Source organism: Nansenia antarctica (genome assembly GCF_963989245.1).
Source record: "Nansenia antarctica genome assembly, chromosome: 7".
Taxonomy (NCBI): Eukaryota; Metazoa; Chordata; class Actinopteri; order Argentiniformes; family Microstomatidae; genus Nansenia; species Nansenia antarctica.
In genome coordinates, this window is record NC_137677.1 from 10,294,339 (window position 1) to 10,313,075 (window position 18,737).

At 49.1% G+C, this 18,737-nt stretch overlaps 1 protein-coding gene across 1 annotated transcript; it reads left to right on the plus strand.

The window, feature by feature from the left end:
* Positions 1-2,012: 2,012 nt before the first annotated feature.
* Positions 2,013-18,523, plus strand: LOC308162370 (thiamine transporter 2-like; the record flags this gene model as incomplete). The annotated part of the gene is made up of 5 exons (XM_080536527.1): positions 2,013-2,174; positions 11,263-12,043; positions 15,195-15,387; positions 16,950-17,091; positions 18,392-18,523. The coding sequence occupies 5 exons, from the start codon at positions 2,013-2,015 to the stop codon at positions 18,521-18,523; spliced, it is 1,410 nt and encodes a 469-aa protein (XP_080392653.1).
* Positions 18,524-18,737: the final 214 nt, after the last annotated feature.

Below are 18,737 nucleotides of genomic sequence, written 5' to 3' on the forward strand. Positions count from 1 at the left end.
GAGTCTGTAATCCTTGGCCTTCCCCAGCCAGCCAGCCTTACCAGGGAAACAGATCCAGAACAGAATACAGAACGGCGAGAATACCCTGCTGTTTATTCTAAAAGAGATAGAGAGAGGTATATAACACCCCCCCGGCAAGTCAAATCCGTTGGAAGGGAAAGTCCAAGCACAGGCACGGTGAGCTTGATTGACACCCTATGGCAGGGGGAGGCTGGTGGAGGCAGAAATCGGAGGATTTCCGCCATTCCTCATTCCGTTCCGTGTATTACAATGAGCCCATTCTCTTATGCCTCCACCAGCCGCCGCCCCCCACCCCTCCCCTGCCCTACAGTAACAACACAAGCCGCTTGACATTTTGCTGTTACAGTCTGATCCTCCTCTCATTGGTTACCGACTGGAATAAATCGGGGTCCATATGTAAACGTGCGAATTGGCCTCTATGACAGGTGTGTCGCCGCCTCAACGACAAGCAATTTAAACTCTAATGGCTTTTCATTTTGCTTACACAGTGTCTTACGCAATTGAAAATGTCACAGATAAACCGGCTGACAAACAGTGCATTACTGGAGTAAATCAGAATGAAATGTTTTTTGATCCTGAGGCGTATGAGAGGAGTATTATCAAAATCGTCTTCGAGGACATGAGCGGCTCTACCGAGCGCATGAGTTGTTTTGGAGCCTTTAATGAGATTGCGCGGTGTGTAATCACAGCCTAGAGAACCTGTTGTTGTTGGTCTGCACTATCAGGGTCGTATAGAACTCAGAGACCAATCAGTCAGGGGCTTACCTGGTCTATAACATCTCACCCAGCTGAAAGAGATGCTTAACTGTTACGAGGGGGGTCAGCGAAGAGGACTCCCCATCGCCTCTACTGGTCGAAGAGCGACAGTGCTCCAGCCCTGGACGAATTATCTGATGATTTTCACCTGTGAGTGTTTGTCTGTGTATATAGGTGTGTCCCATGTTCCCTTGTCAGTTGTTCATTGTTGTCTACGTGTTGAGAACCCTTTGCTACCCTAGGGAATATCCTATCCCTTGTTGACTTTGTATAACCTGTCCCGGAGGACTTTACTGCCTGTTCCTTCCCAGGTACATTGACTTTATATAGTGTGTTTGTTTAGCCCTTGCTGTGACTGTTTATGGAGGCGGGTTTTGCTCTCCTTTATTTTTCCTCGAACTTAGTCGCAAGTTTTGTTTTGTGTTGCTATCATTATTTACTTGCGTTTCGGAGCCCTTGATTGCTCACCTTTGTTTTTGACTGGTATTCGTGTCTTGTTTGTTGAAACGTTATTATCTCAGTAAAGAGAACCTTTATTTTACTCTTGTGTGGACCTCCGTTAATCTGAGCTGCACCGCACATGGATCCAACCCAATTCTTAATCTAGAACATTATACCAAAACGTAACACTTAACATGTAGGCCACGCACACACACACACACACACACACACACACACACTCTCTCACTCTCTTTCTTTCTCTCTCTCTCTCTTTCTCGCCCCCCCTGCCCTCTCTCTCACCTGAATTATTCGCACACAAGCACAAACACTCACACACACACACACGCACACACACACACACACGCACACACACACACACACACACACACTCTCTCACTCATCCACATGCATATACTTACACGTAGACACAAAACGTGACATACATAAACATCTAATACACACACAACCTACCCCTATCCCTTATATGTCACATTGCGTCTGGAGCGTTTTTTACCACGTAGAAAGACGGTGATATATTTATATTACAATACTCACCCTGGGGGTTCAGCACCTCATTTTTCATGTTGGCTCTGCAGACAGACACACAGTCTAGCTGCTCGCTGAGAACAAACTTCACGGGGAAAACAACAATGGGAGCAGGTGACTTCACAGTCGATCTCACCTTGGGCTTATCTCCGCCTCCATATCGCAGTCAGATTACAACAACCTCGAATTAGACTCAGCTCAACCCCGGCGCGGTGAGACGTCCCTGGGGGAGCCGGAGGAGAGAGACAATGAGCCTCTGCCGGAGCTGGAAGTGTGGGCTCCACCACGGAGGCTGGGTGGGCCCCACCGCACTGCTCTGCGTCTACGGCTTCTGCGTCATGATGATACCCTCCGAGCCTTTCCTTACCGACTACCTCACCGGACCATACAAGAACCTCACCACTCAACAGGTACCGGACCGGACACTTTGTGTTTGTGTGTGTGTGGTATATTTCTACACACACACATAGACCTGTATAGTTCTTTATACAATAGTTCCGACCAAGTCATTTGATTGGACAAGAGGCATTCCATGAGTGCCGATATACAGTATTAACAGCACTGGGACTTTTAACTATATGTATCACTCCGCCGCACAGGTGTTCTATTAAATGACCGTTAATACAAAGTAGCTAGCCTGCGGATGTTTGTGTTCGGGTTACTAGGCAACAGTCCATTTGAAGTTCAGTTGCAGAACTATTTTTTGTTGGCGGAGGCAAAATAAGTGATTAAGTAAACAAACAAATCATAATCTGTTGTCGCTTATTACTGTTAACTAATAAATGGCGCGGTAGAACTGTTGTATAAAAGCAATATCACACTCAAGGTCGTGCTGTTATACTGAATATCAGCACGGCTGTGATCGTCTTCGGTACTCGGCCTGCGGCCTCTGATATTCAGTATAACAGCACTCCCTCTCGTGTGTTTTTGATTGATTGAAAACTTTATTAGAAGATTTGCAGAAGTAGTTCCATGAAAGTACATATTACATACAAGGTCAACTAACAGGATAAAAACCCAAGAAAGCCACTGGCTTATTTCAATTGGGGTCCTTGATTCTCAATTCATCGTTACATGTAAGACAGACAAAAAAAAACTAGTACTATCTACAAGATAATACAGACAAATAACTAGTACTATCTACAAGATAAATATACATCCATCATGGGAAGAACAATACAACAAAACATTAGGTATGTACAGCGGGTAGGACAGGTGGGGACATACACCACAGGTGGGGGCGGGGGACAAAACACAAAGTATGTACAGTGGGTAGTTCGGGTCTTTTAATCTGATTTTTGATTTAGAGGGTCCAGTTACGGATTGCAGCCTCCTGTAAATGTTTTTTGAGAGTGGTTTTGAAGGTGGGCAGTGTTTTGCACTCCTTTAAGATTATAGGAAGGGCGTTCCACATTTTTACTGCATAGTTTGCAAACGAGTTTAACCCCTTGTTTGTGGTGCAACGCGGTTTAACGTGGATCGTGGAGCTTCCTCTGGTATTGTATGTGTGGACGTTGTTCACTTTTTGGAAGTATGTTGACAGGTACTTGGGTGTCTTTGTGGTGTAGCGTATCTTGAAGACCAGGCCCAGTGCAAGCTGCTGCACTCTGTCAACTACTCGTAGCCAATCAAGGCTCAAAAAATGAGCAGCGGTTAGATGTGTCCTAGGGTTGAGGCCTAGCAGAAGCCTAACCAGTTTATTTTGGGCTGTCTGGAGTCTTGTTTTATGGGCCTTTGTGGTTCTATAGTACCATGATTGTTATGAAGGCCCACAATTTAGAGCCAGTTAGTTTCCCCGAATCAGCCCTATTTTGCCCCTGTTATTTCCTTTATTATTTTCCATACTGTTCATGTACGTTTTCATGAAGGTGTATGTATTGTTATTGTAATTGTATAAGTTCTGTCTTAGATTTGTTTAGTATTGTGTAAGCGCCAGTTTAGTGGGCGTGGTTTTGAGTGGCGTACGTGACCGGATGTATGATTGGCGTACGTGACCGGATGTATGTTCGGTTGGTGTATATATAGCGACGAGAGTGATGAGAGTAACGAGAGTGACATGAGAAGGAGAAACGAGAAGTCGATCTAAGATGGCGGAGTCAGTAAAACGCACACCGTGCTGAAGCTGAAGACCTGAAGAGTGATTATTGAGTTTACCACTGTGACAGAGGGCAAACCTTACAGCAGCAATTCAACATCTCTCAACAGTCCACAAGGAGAACGGGAGACTCTGAGTGTCGGAGGAGACCTGCCTTTGGCATTGACTGTTAGTAGTGAATCACGGGCTACCCGCAGCACCGCGGGAGTTCGGAGTTCGTTGAGTTGGCAGCGCTAGCCCAGTTTAGCTGTGTCCCCGTTAGCCAGCCTTGCTAGCAGCCGGCTGCTAACGTTGGACCAAGCGAGACCCAAGCTGGACAGAGCCGTCGCCTTCACGAGGTGGATTGCGACCGACCGTGGACCACCGGACCTGAGCCATTCACACCTCGTCGTGGACTACGAAGAAGCCCCTTTCCCTTCGAGTTGCTACGTCACCCCCCCCCTTTGTCTGCTGCCTTCCTCGAAGCACATGCGAGCTCCAACCAGGCCTCAACGCGCTCCTTTCAGTCCGGGACTCTAAGCCTTTTCAGGCCAGGCCCTGCGTGTGAGTGAGTGATTGAGTGTGTGTGTGGCCGGCTGGGAGGGAGTATATACGGGGATGTATATATCATTTGTCTAAATAAATGTGTTTGTTCATCTTTGCTACATTACTGTGTGTTTAGTTGTCTGTTAGCTAATGCTAATGCTAATGCTAATGCTAATTCTAATGCTAATGCTAATGCTAGTACTGCTAGTCTAAAGGGTTGCTGGCGCCCCCTGCCTGTATCCTCCTACACTGCCGATTTAGCTCCGAGTTAGTTAGATAACCAGCCCTTCCTAAATTCTACAGTCCTTTAGCTACTCCCTGGTTACAATTGGTCCTTCGAGCCGGATAGGTTGTGTAGTGATAGCATGGCTGAGCGCAGCCAACCAGACAAGACAGTTACCCCCCCTTCTCCGCCCCCTGAGCCAGAGCCACGACCACAGAGAGTCCCGCGGTTGCCTCCGAGGTTACAGGAGTATGAGCTTGAGCTCGAAAGCTCACTGAGTGGTAGTGAGGAGCGCACTCCACGGGATACAGTGGTCGGAGAGGCCGAGGTGTCCGCCGGCGCGCGGGTGGCTAGCACCGAGACAGCCATCAAAGAGCACCAGCCTGAGGATGAGATGGCAGAACAGCAGGGTTTTGCCGTAGAAACGGAAGAGCAGGAAGGAGAGGCCCGGTCCGACAGCGCCTGCGGGCGGAAGAGGGAGGGCCTCAGCCTTAACGATCTGCCTCCCAGTACGGCGCGCTCGAGACCTAGCTCCTGCCGTTTAGTGGCTTCCTCCCGGTCCAGGGTTTCCGTGGGCAGTTCTGCCTCTGGGGCGGATAGCATGCACTCCAGAGGGAGTAGTGCCGCGCTGTCAGAATGTATGCGCCAACAGGCCGAGATGGCGTTAGAGCGGGAACGCCTCCAGTTCGAGCGTGAACGCCTCCAGATGGAGGGGGCGGAACGCGCGGCGGAGAGGCAGCGCCAGGAGGCGCTAGAACGTGAACGCCTCCAGATGGACGGAGCGGAACGTGCGGCGGAGAGACAGCGCCAGGAGGCGTTAGAGAGGGAACGTGCGGCGGAGAGACAGCGCCAGGAGGCATTAGAGAGGGAACGCATCCAGTTCGAGCGCGAGCGCCTCCAGATGGAGGGGGCGGAACGCGCGGCGGAGAGACAGATGGAGAGAGAGCAACTGCACGCGGAGAAGATGGACGCCATGATGCAGACCATGCGCGACGTGTGCATCAGCAGAGCTCCGTCGGCCCGTAGCTCCAGAGCATCATCCGCACGGCCCTCTCGAGTGCCATCTCCTGAACCCCCCGCCGATGGCTCCATGACCCCCGCCATGACTGTCCAACTACAGGCCCAGCTGACCACCTTGAAGGAAGAGGACCAGGGACCCGACCGCTACGCGGCCCAGAGGGAGCCAGCGTCGCTGCCCGGGAGGGGAGCCATTCCCCAAGAGCGTAGCACACCCCTAGGTCCTCCAGTGAACCAAAATGCATGCAGGCCGGACACCCAGACCGTCACTCCAGCCCCGATCATCCACTACAGGATGTTTCCCCAGGTGGAGGGACCCAAGTTCCCCTTCTTCAAGGACGAGGACAGGAGCCAGTATGTGGAACTACGCATCTGCCTAGACACGCTCTTGGACGACTCCTGCTCAGAGTCCTACAAATATGCGATTCTCCTTCAGCATGTGAGGAACCCCAGAGCCCACAACATGGTTCTGGCCCATGCCTCCGCACCGACACCTTACACCAGAGCGCTCGCCGACTTGGATGCCCGCTACGGTCGTCCCTGGAACCACGCCCTTGCTGAACTGCAAGCCCTCGAACAGCAGGCCCCCATCAAGGATGAACGGGCGCTAGATGACTTCGCGCTCCGCGTGCACACCTTGGTTGGAATGCTGAAGACGCAGGGCCCAGCTGGCGCCAGCGAGATCAACAGCACCTCCAACGTAGAGCGGCTGCTCCGCAAGATCCCACGCTTCCGGCAGGAGAGGTTCCGGCGACAGCAGCGCGTTCGTAACCCCGGGAAGTTGGGTCTGAGCATGGCTGCCTTCGCGGTGTTCCTACTGGAGGAAGTGCATGACACCAACGTAGACGCCATGGGTTACGCTGAGCCGAAGAAGGAGAGGGAGAAGGGAGACCGCTGGGACGGGCCGAGCTCGAACAGAGGACGCCCAGTAGGAGTGCTGCACACGGAGGAGGAGCCTCGGAGAGAGAGGACCACCCGACCTGAGGGAAAGGATTCCTCTCAACCCCCTCAAAAGGGACGGAGAGGTCCACCGCCATGTCCGTACTGCACCAGCGAGCACTGGTTCAATGAGTGCAGTGACTTCAACAACCTGAGTACCGAGGCCAAGCAGAGGTGGCTCGAGGAGAACAAGAGGTGCTGGAACTGTGGGCGCGACCATCTGGCTAAGAACTGCACCTTGAGGAGAAAGTGCAACCGCTGTGAGGAGGTCCACCTCAACATCCTACACGAGGTCTCCCTCGCCAGGTCCACGGAGGGCACCAGAAGCCCTAGGTCCGGTAGCGCACCGGAAGAGGAAACACCTGTCTACTACCTAGACCCAACCCAGAGCAGCGGCTCCAAGGTCCTACTGAAGGTGGTGAAGGTCCGACTTCACCACAACAACGCTGTGTACGACACGTACGCCGTTCTAGACGACGGGTCGGAGCGGACCATCCTTCTCCAGGAGGCAGTGCGCCAGTTGGGGCTCCAAGGGACTGAGGAGAAGATGACTCTGCGCACGATACGTCGCGACCTTAAAGAGGTCACCGGGGCGAGAATCAACTTCTCTATCTCCCCGGCGGGGCGGCCGTCGAACAGATATCGGCTTCAGAATGTCTTCACCGCAGACCAGCTAGCGCTCTCCCGCTACGACTACCCCCTGGAGAGATTACGCGCAAGATATTCCCACCTACGGCGAGTAGACCTACATCCGATAGAAGGAGCGGAGCCAACCCTTCTCATCGGCTCGGACAACGCTGCACTGATCGTGTCGCTCCGTCCTCCGCTGAGAGGACCACGAGGCTGCCCGATGGCTGTTAAGACTGCGCTTGGGTGGGCCCTCCAAGGCGCTACCGAGTGGAGAGATAGAGACGGGAGAGCTACGTCATGCCTCCATGTCCGAACCGAAGAAGTGCAGACCATCAACTGCCTTCACACCAGGGTGGACTCCATGAATGCGGCGCTACTAGACAACGTCCAGAAGACCAGGACGCTAGACGTTGCGCCCTACAAGAATGAGAAGCTCTACGAACGGTCAAAGGAGGACGTCTACGCCATAGACCTCCTTAAAGCAAAGACAGTGCGTATCGAGGTCCAGGGCGTGAAAAGAACATCTACCAGCCCTGTCTCCAAACCTAACAGGAGAAGATCTACCAGCCCTGTCTCGAAACCCAGCAGGAGAAGATCTACTAGCTTGTCGGTGAGGAAGAGGTCAGCTCAAAGGAGGAAGACGCCGGCGGTGCCAGAGCCGGACGATACTCCGCTGACCGCTGAGTTGGAGCTAGCTCTGCCTGCACCTGTGGCCATGGCCTACACCCAACTGAAGGTGAAGGAGGAGGAGCCAGAGCCGGAGCTAGAGGCGGAGCCAACGGAGAGCAGCGGAGTTGTGGTGTTGTTGGACGACCCCGTAGCCGAAGACACGAAACCACGCATCCGTAAAAGTCCGTTCAAACACGGCAAGAAAAGGCGAAGGAACTTACAAGGAAAGTGGTGCAAACAGAAGCAGAAACCGAGAGAGAAAAGGTTAAGACGTCAGGCTATATCGCCCGAAGGCGGGGCAAGTCCGGACGGCGTCGAAGACGATGTTAGCGAAAACATGAAACAGGTCCCCAACTCAAGCCTTAAATTCCTCGGGTCGAAAAGACCCAGATCCCGGCGTAAAACGTTGTCGAAGCAGGTGGAAATGGACCTGACTCAACAACTGTTATTGCAGGACGTGAAAGAGGACACCGTGGACGACGAAGACATGACGTCGGACTCCCTCGACGCCCAGCCGGGCAAGTCAAAGTTCGCCAAACACATAAAGCACTTCATCATGCCGGTGGTCAGCGCCCGGTCCTCGCGGGTCATCAAGACCCCGCAGAGGTTCATGGACGACACCGGCATGTCCGTTCTGCCGCGGAGAAACTCCCTTAAATTACCAAGGACACTATCACCTCATACCTCACGCTGCTAGAGCAGCCTAGCCAGTGTGCCTTCCATAGTTAAATGAAACCGAGGGTTTCATGGGGCGGCTGTTATGAAGGCCCACAATTTAGAGCCAGTTAGTTTCCCCGAATCAGCCCTATTTTGCCCCTGTTATTTCCTTTATTATTTTCCATACTGTTCATGTACGTTTTCATGAAGGTGTATGTATTGTTATTGTAATTGTATAAGTTCTGTCTTAGATTTGTTTAGTATTGTGTAAGCGCCAGTTTAGTGGGCGTGGTTTTGAGTGGCGTACGTGACCGGATGTCTGATTGGCGTACGTGACCGGATGTATGTTCGGTTGGTGTATATATAGCGACGAGAGTGATGAGAGTAACGAGAGTGACATGAGAAGGAGAAACGAGAAGTCGATCTAAGATGGCGGAGTCAGTAAAACGCACACCGTGCTGAAGCTGAAGACCTGAAGAGTGATTATTGAGTTTACCACTGTGACAGAGGGCAAACCTTACAGCAGCAATTCAACATCTCTCAACAGTCCACAAGGAGAACGGGAGACTCTGAGTGTCGGAGGAGACCTGCCTTTGGCATTGACTGTTAGTAGTGAATCACGGGCTACCCGCAGCACCGCGGGAGTTCGGAGTTCGTTGAGTTGGCAGCGCTAGCCCAGTTTAGCTGTGTCCCCGTTAGCCAGCCTTGCTAGCAGCCGGCTGCTAACGTTGGACCAAGCGAGACCCAAGCTGGACAGAGCCGTCGCCTTCACGAGGTGGATTGCGACCGACCGTGGACCACCGGACCTGAGCCATTCACACCTCGTCGTGGACTACGAAGAAGCCCCTTTCCCTTCGAGTTGCTACGTCACCCCCCCCCTTTGTCTGCTGCCTTCCTCGAAGCACATGCGAGCTCCAACCAGGCCTCAACGCGCTCCTTTCAGTCCGGGACTCTAAGCCTTTTCAGGCCAGGCCCTGCGTGTGAGTGAGTGATTGAGTGTGTGTGTGGCCGGCTGGGAGGGAGTATATACGGGGATGTATATATCATTTGTCTAAATAAATGTGTTTGTTCATCTTTGCTACATTACTGTGTGTTTAGTTGTCTGTTAGCTAATGCTAATGCTAATGCTAATGCTAATTCTAATGCTAATGCTAATGCTAGTACTGCTAGTCTAAAGGGTTGCTGGCGCCCCCTGCCTGTATCCTCCTACACTGCCGATTTAGCTCCGAGTTAGTTAGATAACCAGCCCTTCCTAAATTCTACAGTCCTTTAGCTACTCCCTGGTTACAATGATGTTACGGCATAGTCGAAGTGACATTGAATGAGAGCTCCTGATAGGGTCCTCAGTGTGTTTTTACTGACAAGTGAGGATATCCTGTACAAGAATCTGTGTGATATTGCTTCTATTAATTCTACTAACAAGGGGGGGTTTATGAATTAGCATTCCATTGTCCTAGACCACATGGTCACAGTTGGCCCATGTCTTTGTCCTCACATGGTCAAGATGGCCTCCCTTCCTGTGACCTGCCCCCTGCCCTTTAACCTGAGTGATACTGTCTGTAACCTAACCCCCTTTCACACCTTGACCATCTCTAAGTAATGTGATAGGACTGTATAGGTGCCCTGTCATATACTTGTATTAGCATATCATTGGGGGTATGTATACATTTGTGAGCTAAAGAAAGCTCTTTCTCTTTCCCAGCGGCTCTTTCCCACGGCTGACCTTCTATGAGTAATGCTATAAGCTGTATGTAACTTTTGTTTAAATAAAGTCTGTGACTCAGAAGTTTTACTCGTGATCTATTTAAACCGAATTCGTAAAGTAAATATCCTACATGTGTGAGGTGAATGAGGCATGACTGCAGAGTAGGGGTGGGCATCGACGATCGATAATTGATCGATAAGGATCTTGGTCGATCACAAAATAAAAAATTTGGTCGATCACAAAAAAATAAAAAAATAAAATAAATTTGTGATCGACCAAATGTTTTATTTTGTGATCGACCAAGATCCTTATCGATCAATTATCGATCGTCGATGCCCACCCCTACTGCAGAGTGCAGGTATGCGTGTTGTTTACTGAACACTTGGATTAAAGCCAAAGACTCAGAATGCCAGTGTGCTGTTGTTAGTGCGCCAACCTCGATGCCTAAATGTCAGGTTAGTCCACACTCAGTCAAGTAGTGAAATCTGAGGGAAATAAAAGTTGCAGTTTTTCTTCTCATGCTTCATGAATGTCTTTTCAAGCGAGCCTAAGATTGGTCCTAGTAACATTATCAAGGTTCCAAACGTGAAGTCCAACCCGCTTCAGCCAAGTTTAAGGTTTTGGTGCTCAGCAGTAGAGGACAATATAATCGAAAAAATGATTACCTGGGAACATCCATTAGAGTACCCGAAGCGAGGCAACAGAGCAGTCATACAACCTGCAGGTCTATTGCAGAGGAACAGGGTGACTGATGTTTTCGACACAACAGAAAAAAAAACAAAGAGACAGTGATAGCGACAAAACTATACCAGGGGTCAAAGGCCTTGGTGAACAGATGAGTTTTGAGGGCTGATTTCAAAGTGACCAGGGTAGGGGCATTGCGAATCACTGTGGGGAGAGAGTTCCAGAGGATGGGTGCTGCCACACTGAAGGCTTTGTCCCCGAAGGTCCGTAGGTTGGTGCGGGGGGGGGGGGGGTGGAAAGCAGTCTGCTGACCTGCTAAACTGACCAAACTCTTTTCGTTTCTCCCCGCCGCAGCTTTCAAGGCAGGTGATTCCCGTGTGGGCCTACTCCAGCCTCTTCCTCCTCATCCCTGTCTTCCTGGTGACAGACATCCTGAGGTACAAGCCGGTAATCGTCCTCCAGGCGCTCACCTACCTCCTGGCCTACCTACTGTTCCTGTGCGGCCCCGGCGTGGCCTCCGCGCAGTGCGCCACATTCGTCATCAGCGTGGGCACGGCGGCCGACGTGGCCTACTTCTCCTACCTCTACAGCATGGTCCACCCGCGGTACTACCAGAGGGTCGCCAGCTACGCCAGAGGGGCGGTACTTCTGGGGTACGCGGCGGGCACCGCGTTGGGCCAACTCCTGTTGTCCTTCGCCAACGTTTCCCTCTACTGCCTGAACGTCATTACCCTCGTCTCCCTCTGCGTGGCGCTGCTGGCCTCGTTTCTCCTGCCCATGCCTCAGAAGAGCCTGCTTTTCCGGGAGTGCCACGCGGACAACGGACGCCGCCCCCCGGGTGCGGAGGGTACGTCCTCCGGTTCGGACGGAGGAGAGACCGGCGGGGCTCTCTCCTGGGGGAAGAGGAGCCGGAGGGCTGGGAGAGAGGTCGCCGGGGCGCTGAGAGGGCTGGCGTGCGACTGGAAGGAGTGTTATTCCTCGGCGGCGGTGTTGTTCTTCTGCGTGTGGTCGGCGATGGGGCACTGCGGGTTCTATCAGGTCAAGGAATACGTGCAGATCCTGTGGGCGTCCAAAGATCCCCATGACAACTCCACGGCCTACAACGGAGGTGTGGAAGCTGTCGCCACCCTTTCAGGTACGGGAACACAACCACTCCATCTATTGTGGGCCTAGAAACTTCTGGGATTGAACCGTGTACCCGTTCTTCTACCTTTCTAATAAATAAGGTAGGCTATATGACAGAGGTCACTAATAGGCGGACCTCGGTCCAGGTCCGGAACCAGACGCCACCCTATCCGGACCTGGGCCTATAATCGATAAATGATTGAGAATTGTACCTTTTGTCTTGCGAGTGCAAGGGATTTTGGCTGGCGGGTGTAGAGGTTCCTCACAGACTTATTGCATGCATTGGAAATCGTGTCACGTGATGCTACTCAGCCCATGTGCATTCCGGTAAGCAGTGAGTGAGAGAGAGAGAGAGACTAGGTATCTCTCTGTGTTTATCACACACACACACACACACACACACACACACACACACACACACACACACAGGGGAAAGACGAGACGAGACACGACAGTCCGAGAAATAAGGGAGTCAGAGAAACGTAATTTCACATGGCGTGCTCTAAAAAGAGAAAAGGAGACAGCGAAAACAGAGCTTTTTAATCAAGAACGGACAGACAAACGGACTTACTTGTTCATCATTCACCAGTATGTCTCATATGTTATGTTTTCCGAGACCGTGGCGATTATGAAAAGCGGTGATGTGAATGTCCACATGCAGCTGTGAGGCAGCTTTCTCCACTATGTCCATTATTAAAACCAAACATCGTTCCAGGCTCACCAATGTGCACCTAGACATGTGTATGAGAATGGCCCTGACAGACACCATTCCAGACGAGATTTAAACTCCTGGCAGGACAAGCTAGAGCTCGTTTATCTCACTGAACAAGAGAAAGTGGGGGAGTGGGATGTAAGAGGGAACGAAAGAAAAGGAGGTGTTAAAACTCTTTCAATTGTTCAAAGAGATTGTTGTAGAAGTGTTGAGATTGTTTATTACAACATCGGTTGGGAGTCTTAAGATGTGAAATGGAGTTAACAAAAGAAGAAGAGAAAGAGAAGCTCGAGCTACACTTTTGATTTATTAAGCAATTTATTTTAAGATGCACATTTTTCAAAAAGGTGTATTATGTCTGCCCTTATTTTGTCTGAAATGAGAAAAGAACATTTAATGTATTTATGTATTATTAGAGTACTTATTATTTATAACCCCTCCAGTTCAATGTGAACATGTACAATACATATTGTTGAAATATTATTGAACTGTACTTGATTTCACAGTCAGTTGTTGATAGTATACAGACGTTGATAGGACTACTAGGCTACTGAATCATAACGCAAGCTAGACGTTATGATGTTCCGGACCTTTGCTTGAGGAAATCTTCTCTAACTGGACCTTGTTGAATTGTAATTGGATACCCCTGCTATATGATATTAACATCTATAAGAACCGTTCATTATTAAACAATATCATGTATCACACTTAGAGTAACAAAACCTGTCTTTATGACAGATAATAAAAGATAGTGAGAAGAATTTCAAAGAATCTAAATGTTATTAACCTTTAGCACAGCATAGTACGGGACAGCGTCTAATCGTATTGTTCATCTTCATCCAGTTTCAATTCTAGAGGTGTTTAGGTGTAGCCAGTACACTGTAACCTTCCTCTAAAAGGTAGGTAAAAGTGACTCCACTACCACTATTTTACAACCCCCAATACACAGCAGACCGCAACAGCAGCATTAATTAGACTGTCTAATAGCCTCCTTTTCTCTCCCGATGGATCTGACCAGCTGTAACTAGCCACTGGTGAAGGCATTTCCATCGATTACAGTGCAAAAACATTCCTGTATTCCCTGGGAACCACAAGCAATTACTCTGTGCAAATTACCTCCCACCTTCATGTCTTACAATTGTAAATGCTTCCCGCCCGACACATAATCAAGGTTTCTTTGCCCAGATGGCTAATGTGTCAAATGGTTCGTCGGAATAATTGCATATACCGTCAAATGAACATTGCCCATATAAAATAGGCCCAACTATTGTAGTTCAACGCGGGCAGTACTACAGATAGATGGCTGGCTCTCTATCTTCCATTTCCTTCTTCATAAGGCCTGCCAGGATTAAGGCACTGTCCGTCCGCAATAATTACCAGGCATGTGCCCCCGCGTATTTGATTTCAATTGATGTCATTATCTAACCCTCATAGAGGGATTAGCGCCAATGCTAGGCTATTAGCGGCTAGGTCTTGTGACCCACTTCTGATAGCGGGGTCCTCGCCCGTCCCGCGGAAAGAGATCTCTTCCATTAGGCCTCGTAACTCTCATCAGGGGAAGCAGGATTGATTAAATGCGTCCCTAATACGGAGAGCGGGCCAGTGGTGCTTATGCCACGCTATTAGTATTGATCCACCGTGGTGGGATGGGCCGATGAAATATAGCCTTTAAGTGAAAGGATTAAAACAAGGCACATGGCAATGTTCCATTAGACTGAGAGGGTAGGTGGGCAGGCTTCCATGCCTCCGAATGTGTGTTATCGGGGCCAGAGGAGTGTCTCTTTGTTAATGTATCAACTTCTCAAAAGACCACCCCGTGGCGGACTATAGACAAACTAGCGTATGTTCTCTGATTTGCGGTTGAAGTGATGGACTGTGTTAATGTACTATGTCGTAGCCTAGTGGAGGGTGAACCCCTAGTATAACTCAGTTTACCCACCTTTTTTTTATTGGTGTGAATAATGGTTGACTCATCTATTCAGACCATGGTGTTCAGGGTTTACCACCACCATTTTGTTTTAACACTACATCCCTATGTACCTGGTTAAGGAAGTTGTGTCCCTACAGGTGTAGAGTGTGTCTAGTTGGCATCACCATACTACTTGAACTATCTATTTTATGACTAGCTGTACTGCTAACTGTATACTGTCGTATTTGTCACTTAAGCCTGTACTATTGTCACTTTTTTTTTATTGAATTATGCCTAGTGCTTTATTGTCTGCTAGTTGTCTGGATACTGCTAATTGCATCCTGTCTTATTTGTCACTTATATCCTATACTATTGTCACTTTTTATCTTGAACTATGCCTATTGTCTTATTGTCTTGTGCTGCAATGTCAGGAAGCGGAGCATAATATTTGTACCTTTCTTGTGTAATGTGACGTAACAATGAAGTTACAACTTGAAACTTGAAAATGGAAACCCATGAATGTCCTACTGTGTCCTCTAGGGGCAGCAGCCTCCATAGCTGTGGGTCATGTGGCCCTGGACTGGTCCGTCTGGGGGGAGCTGCTCCTGGGGGGGTTCTCTGCTGTGATCGCCGGGTCTCTCTACCTGATGGCCCTGACCAGTAACATCTGGGTCTGCTACAGCTGCTACGCACTCTTTAAAGCTGTCTACATGCAGCTCATCACCATCTGCACGTACGTAAAAAATCACTTCCACGTTATAGCAACCGCCCCACTGAGTGTACATGTGTAAGTAATTCAGCAACGAATCAAGTCGTCAATGAGTAAAACAACCCATTGATTGACCATCCGATCCATAAAGCAATCAAATGTACCTAGCAAACCAGTGAAGCAAACACCAACCAATGAATGGATTAATTAACCCATCAGATCAATCTGTTTCAAAGCACTCCTTTTTACGTTATTTGTCACTGAGCACCACGGTTTTAGAATTGCTAAACCGTCAATCTACAGTGCCCTGTGTGAGGGATGGAACAGTGAAAAAATGTTTCACTCCACTCAAGTCTGCATTTGATATCAAATAATGTGGTTAAAATAGTAGATTCTCAGCTTTTATTTGATTATTGGTTTCACTATTCAGAAAATACAAAGTGTTTTACGCAGTCCCCCTGTTTCAACGTACCCAAACGGGATGGAACAGATTCATCAAATGTCCAAATGAAGCACTCGTGTTTAGTATTTGGTCAACAGTCCTGCAGCATGCAATAACTGTCTGACACCTGCAACCCCTCGGTCGGGTATCTTCTCTGGCGATGCTCTGTCCGTATAACTAGTGGTTTGCACCTTGCAGTGAAACCTCTGTGGTTCAGCTGGTGACGTGTTCTGCAGATAAATGGACTGCACTTACTGTATATAGCGCCTTTATCCAAAGCGCTTTACAATGGCCTCTCACCCATTCACACACCAATGGCGGCAAGCTACCATGCAAGCTGCTGGCCCGCTCACTGGGAGCAATTTGGGGTTCAGTGTCTTGCCCAAGGACACTTCGACATGTGGCCAGCCGGGGCTTGAAGCGCCGATCTGCCAACCTTGCGATCATTAGACGGCGGCTCTACCTCCTGCACCACAGCCGCACCCAGATGGTAGCCTCTGACACGTTCATGCCTCCCTCCTGGAGAGTGTTCCTGATCAGTGGGACAGCTGGTTTGGGATTTTTTTAAATGATGAGCATTCCTCATTCATCCACTGTAGAATTCTGCCTTGGCCTATCAGCCTGTTAGCGATAGCTCAGATCAGAAGTGTTTTTTAGTTTTTTTTAATGATGTTCCTCCAACTGTTGATTTTGGCAAGCCTAACGTTTTCGGCTATGTTTCTGATATTCTTTCAGCCTTATAATACATAATAATGTCTTTCTTGACATTCATTGACACCGCTTTGGTCCTCATGTTGGCAGACACCAAAAGCAGACTCCAAAGGCAAACGCAAAGCCTAGAATCAACACTAGACAGCGACAGCTCTCTTAAGCCTGCACCAATGATGTAAGGGAACACACCAGACTTACCAGAAACCAATTGTCCCATTACTTTTGGGTAACCTGAAACTGTGAGACTATGCAAATCCAAAGTGTTATCATTTCTGAATGGTGAAACAGAAACACCATCAAATAAAAGCTTTATACCAGCAATCCAAACTTTTGGAGCGTCGAGCCAAGAGAAGAAAACATTGACAGCTTCACTGTCCCATTACTTACGCAGGGTACTGTATGTACTGGTTGTCTTTCTTCCCGCCTATCTCAGTTTTCAGATAGCCAGAAACCTGAGCAGGGAGCGCTATGCCTTGGTGTTTGGGGTGAACAGCTTTCTGGGCCTGGTGCTACAGAGTCTCCTCACAGCCATAGTGATCAACACCAAGAGCCTGCAACTCACCATTACCTCACAGGTAACACTCACCTCACAACTCACCATCACCTCACATGTAACACTCACCTCACAACTCACCATCACCTCACAGGTAACACTCACCTCACAACTCACCATCACCTCACATGTAACACTCACCTCACAACTCACCATCACCTCACAACTCACCATCACCTCACAGGTAACACTCAACTCACCATCACCTCACAGGTAACACTCACCTCACAACTCACCATCATCTCACAGGTAACACTCACCTCACAACTCACCATCACCTCACATGTAACACTCACCTCACAACTCACCATCACCTCACAGGTAACACTCACCTCACAACTCACCATCACCTCACATGTAACACTCACCTCACAACTCACCATCACCTCACAGGTAACACTCACCTCACAACTCACCATCATCTCACATGTAACACTTACCTCACAACTCACCATCATCTCACAGGTAACACTCACCTCACAACTCACCATCACCTCACAGGTAACACTCACCTCACAACTCACCATCACCTCACATGTAACACTCACCTCACAACTCACCATCATCTCACAGGTAACACTCACCTCACAACTCACCATCATCTCACATGTAACACTCACCTCACAACTCACCATCACCTCACATGTAACACTCACCTCACAACTCACCATCATCTCACAGGTAACACTCACCTCACAACTCACCATCATCTCACAGGTAACACTCACCTCACAACTCACCTCACAATCACCTCACAGGTAACACTCACCTCATAGCTCACTATTACTTCACAGCTCACTATCACCTCACAACTCACCATCACCTCACAACTCACTATTACCTCACAACTCACACTCACCTCACAGCTCACTATTACCTCACAACTCACCATCACCTCACAGCTCACTATCACCTCACAACTCACCATCACCTCACTATTACCTCACAACTCACCATCACCTTACATGTAACACTCACCTCACAGCTCACTATTACCTCACACCTCACTATTACCTCACAGCTCACTATTACCTCACAACTCACTATTACCTCACAACTCACTATTACCTCACAACTCACTATTACCTCACAGCTCACTATTACCTCACAACTCACTATTACCTCACAACTCACTATTACCTCACAACTCACTTCACAGATCAGAGTATTCATAGCTTATTAGAGTATTGCCATGGGCATGGAAAGCTCCATGAGTCTCCAAATATTTGTTCTTCCTGTAGATACAAGCCTACCATTTTGCCACACATGCATGAGACAATTGCCTCTCTAACTAAGAAATATCTTCTACACTTTTCTTTCAGTTCTTCATCTATGCGTCTTTCTTTGTGGCCATCGCATTGCTGTTCCTGATCAGAGGACTGTACACCGTGCTTCACATGAAACACAGGCGACTAGAGGAGAGCACGCCAGGGGACACTATCAGAGAGAAGTGACCCGCCCCAAATCTCACGTCAGAATGGAGGACTCAGACGAATGGAGGACTCAATCAGCGTGCATGTCTCACCAATGATGCTGTCTGAGACATTGTTAACCCCTGGGTGTTCAGTACGGATGTGGAAAATGACTGAACTTTTGCAGCAGTATCACAGAGTGTAATTCCTGTAGGAACCACTAGAGAGCACTATACCCATACTAGTACAAACAGGG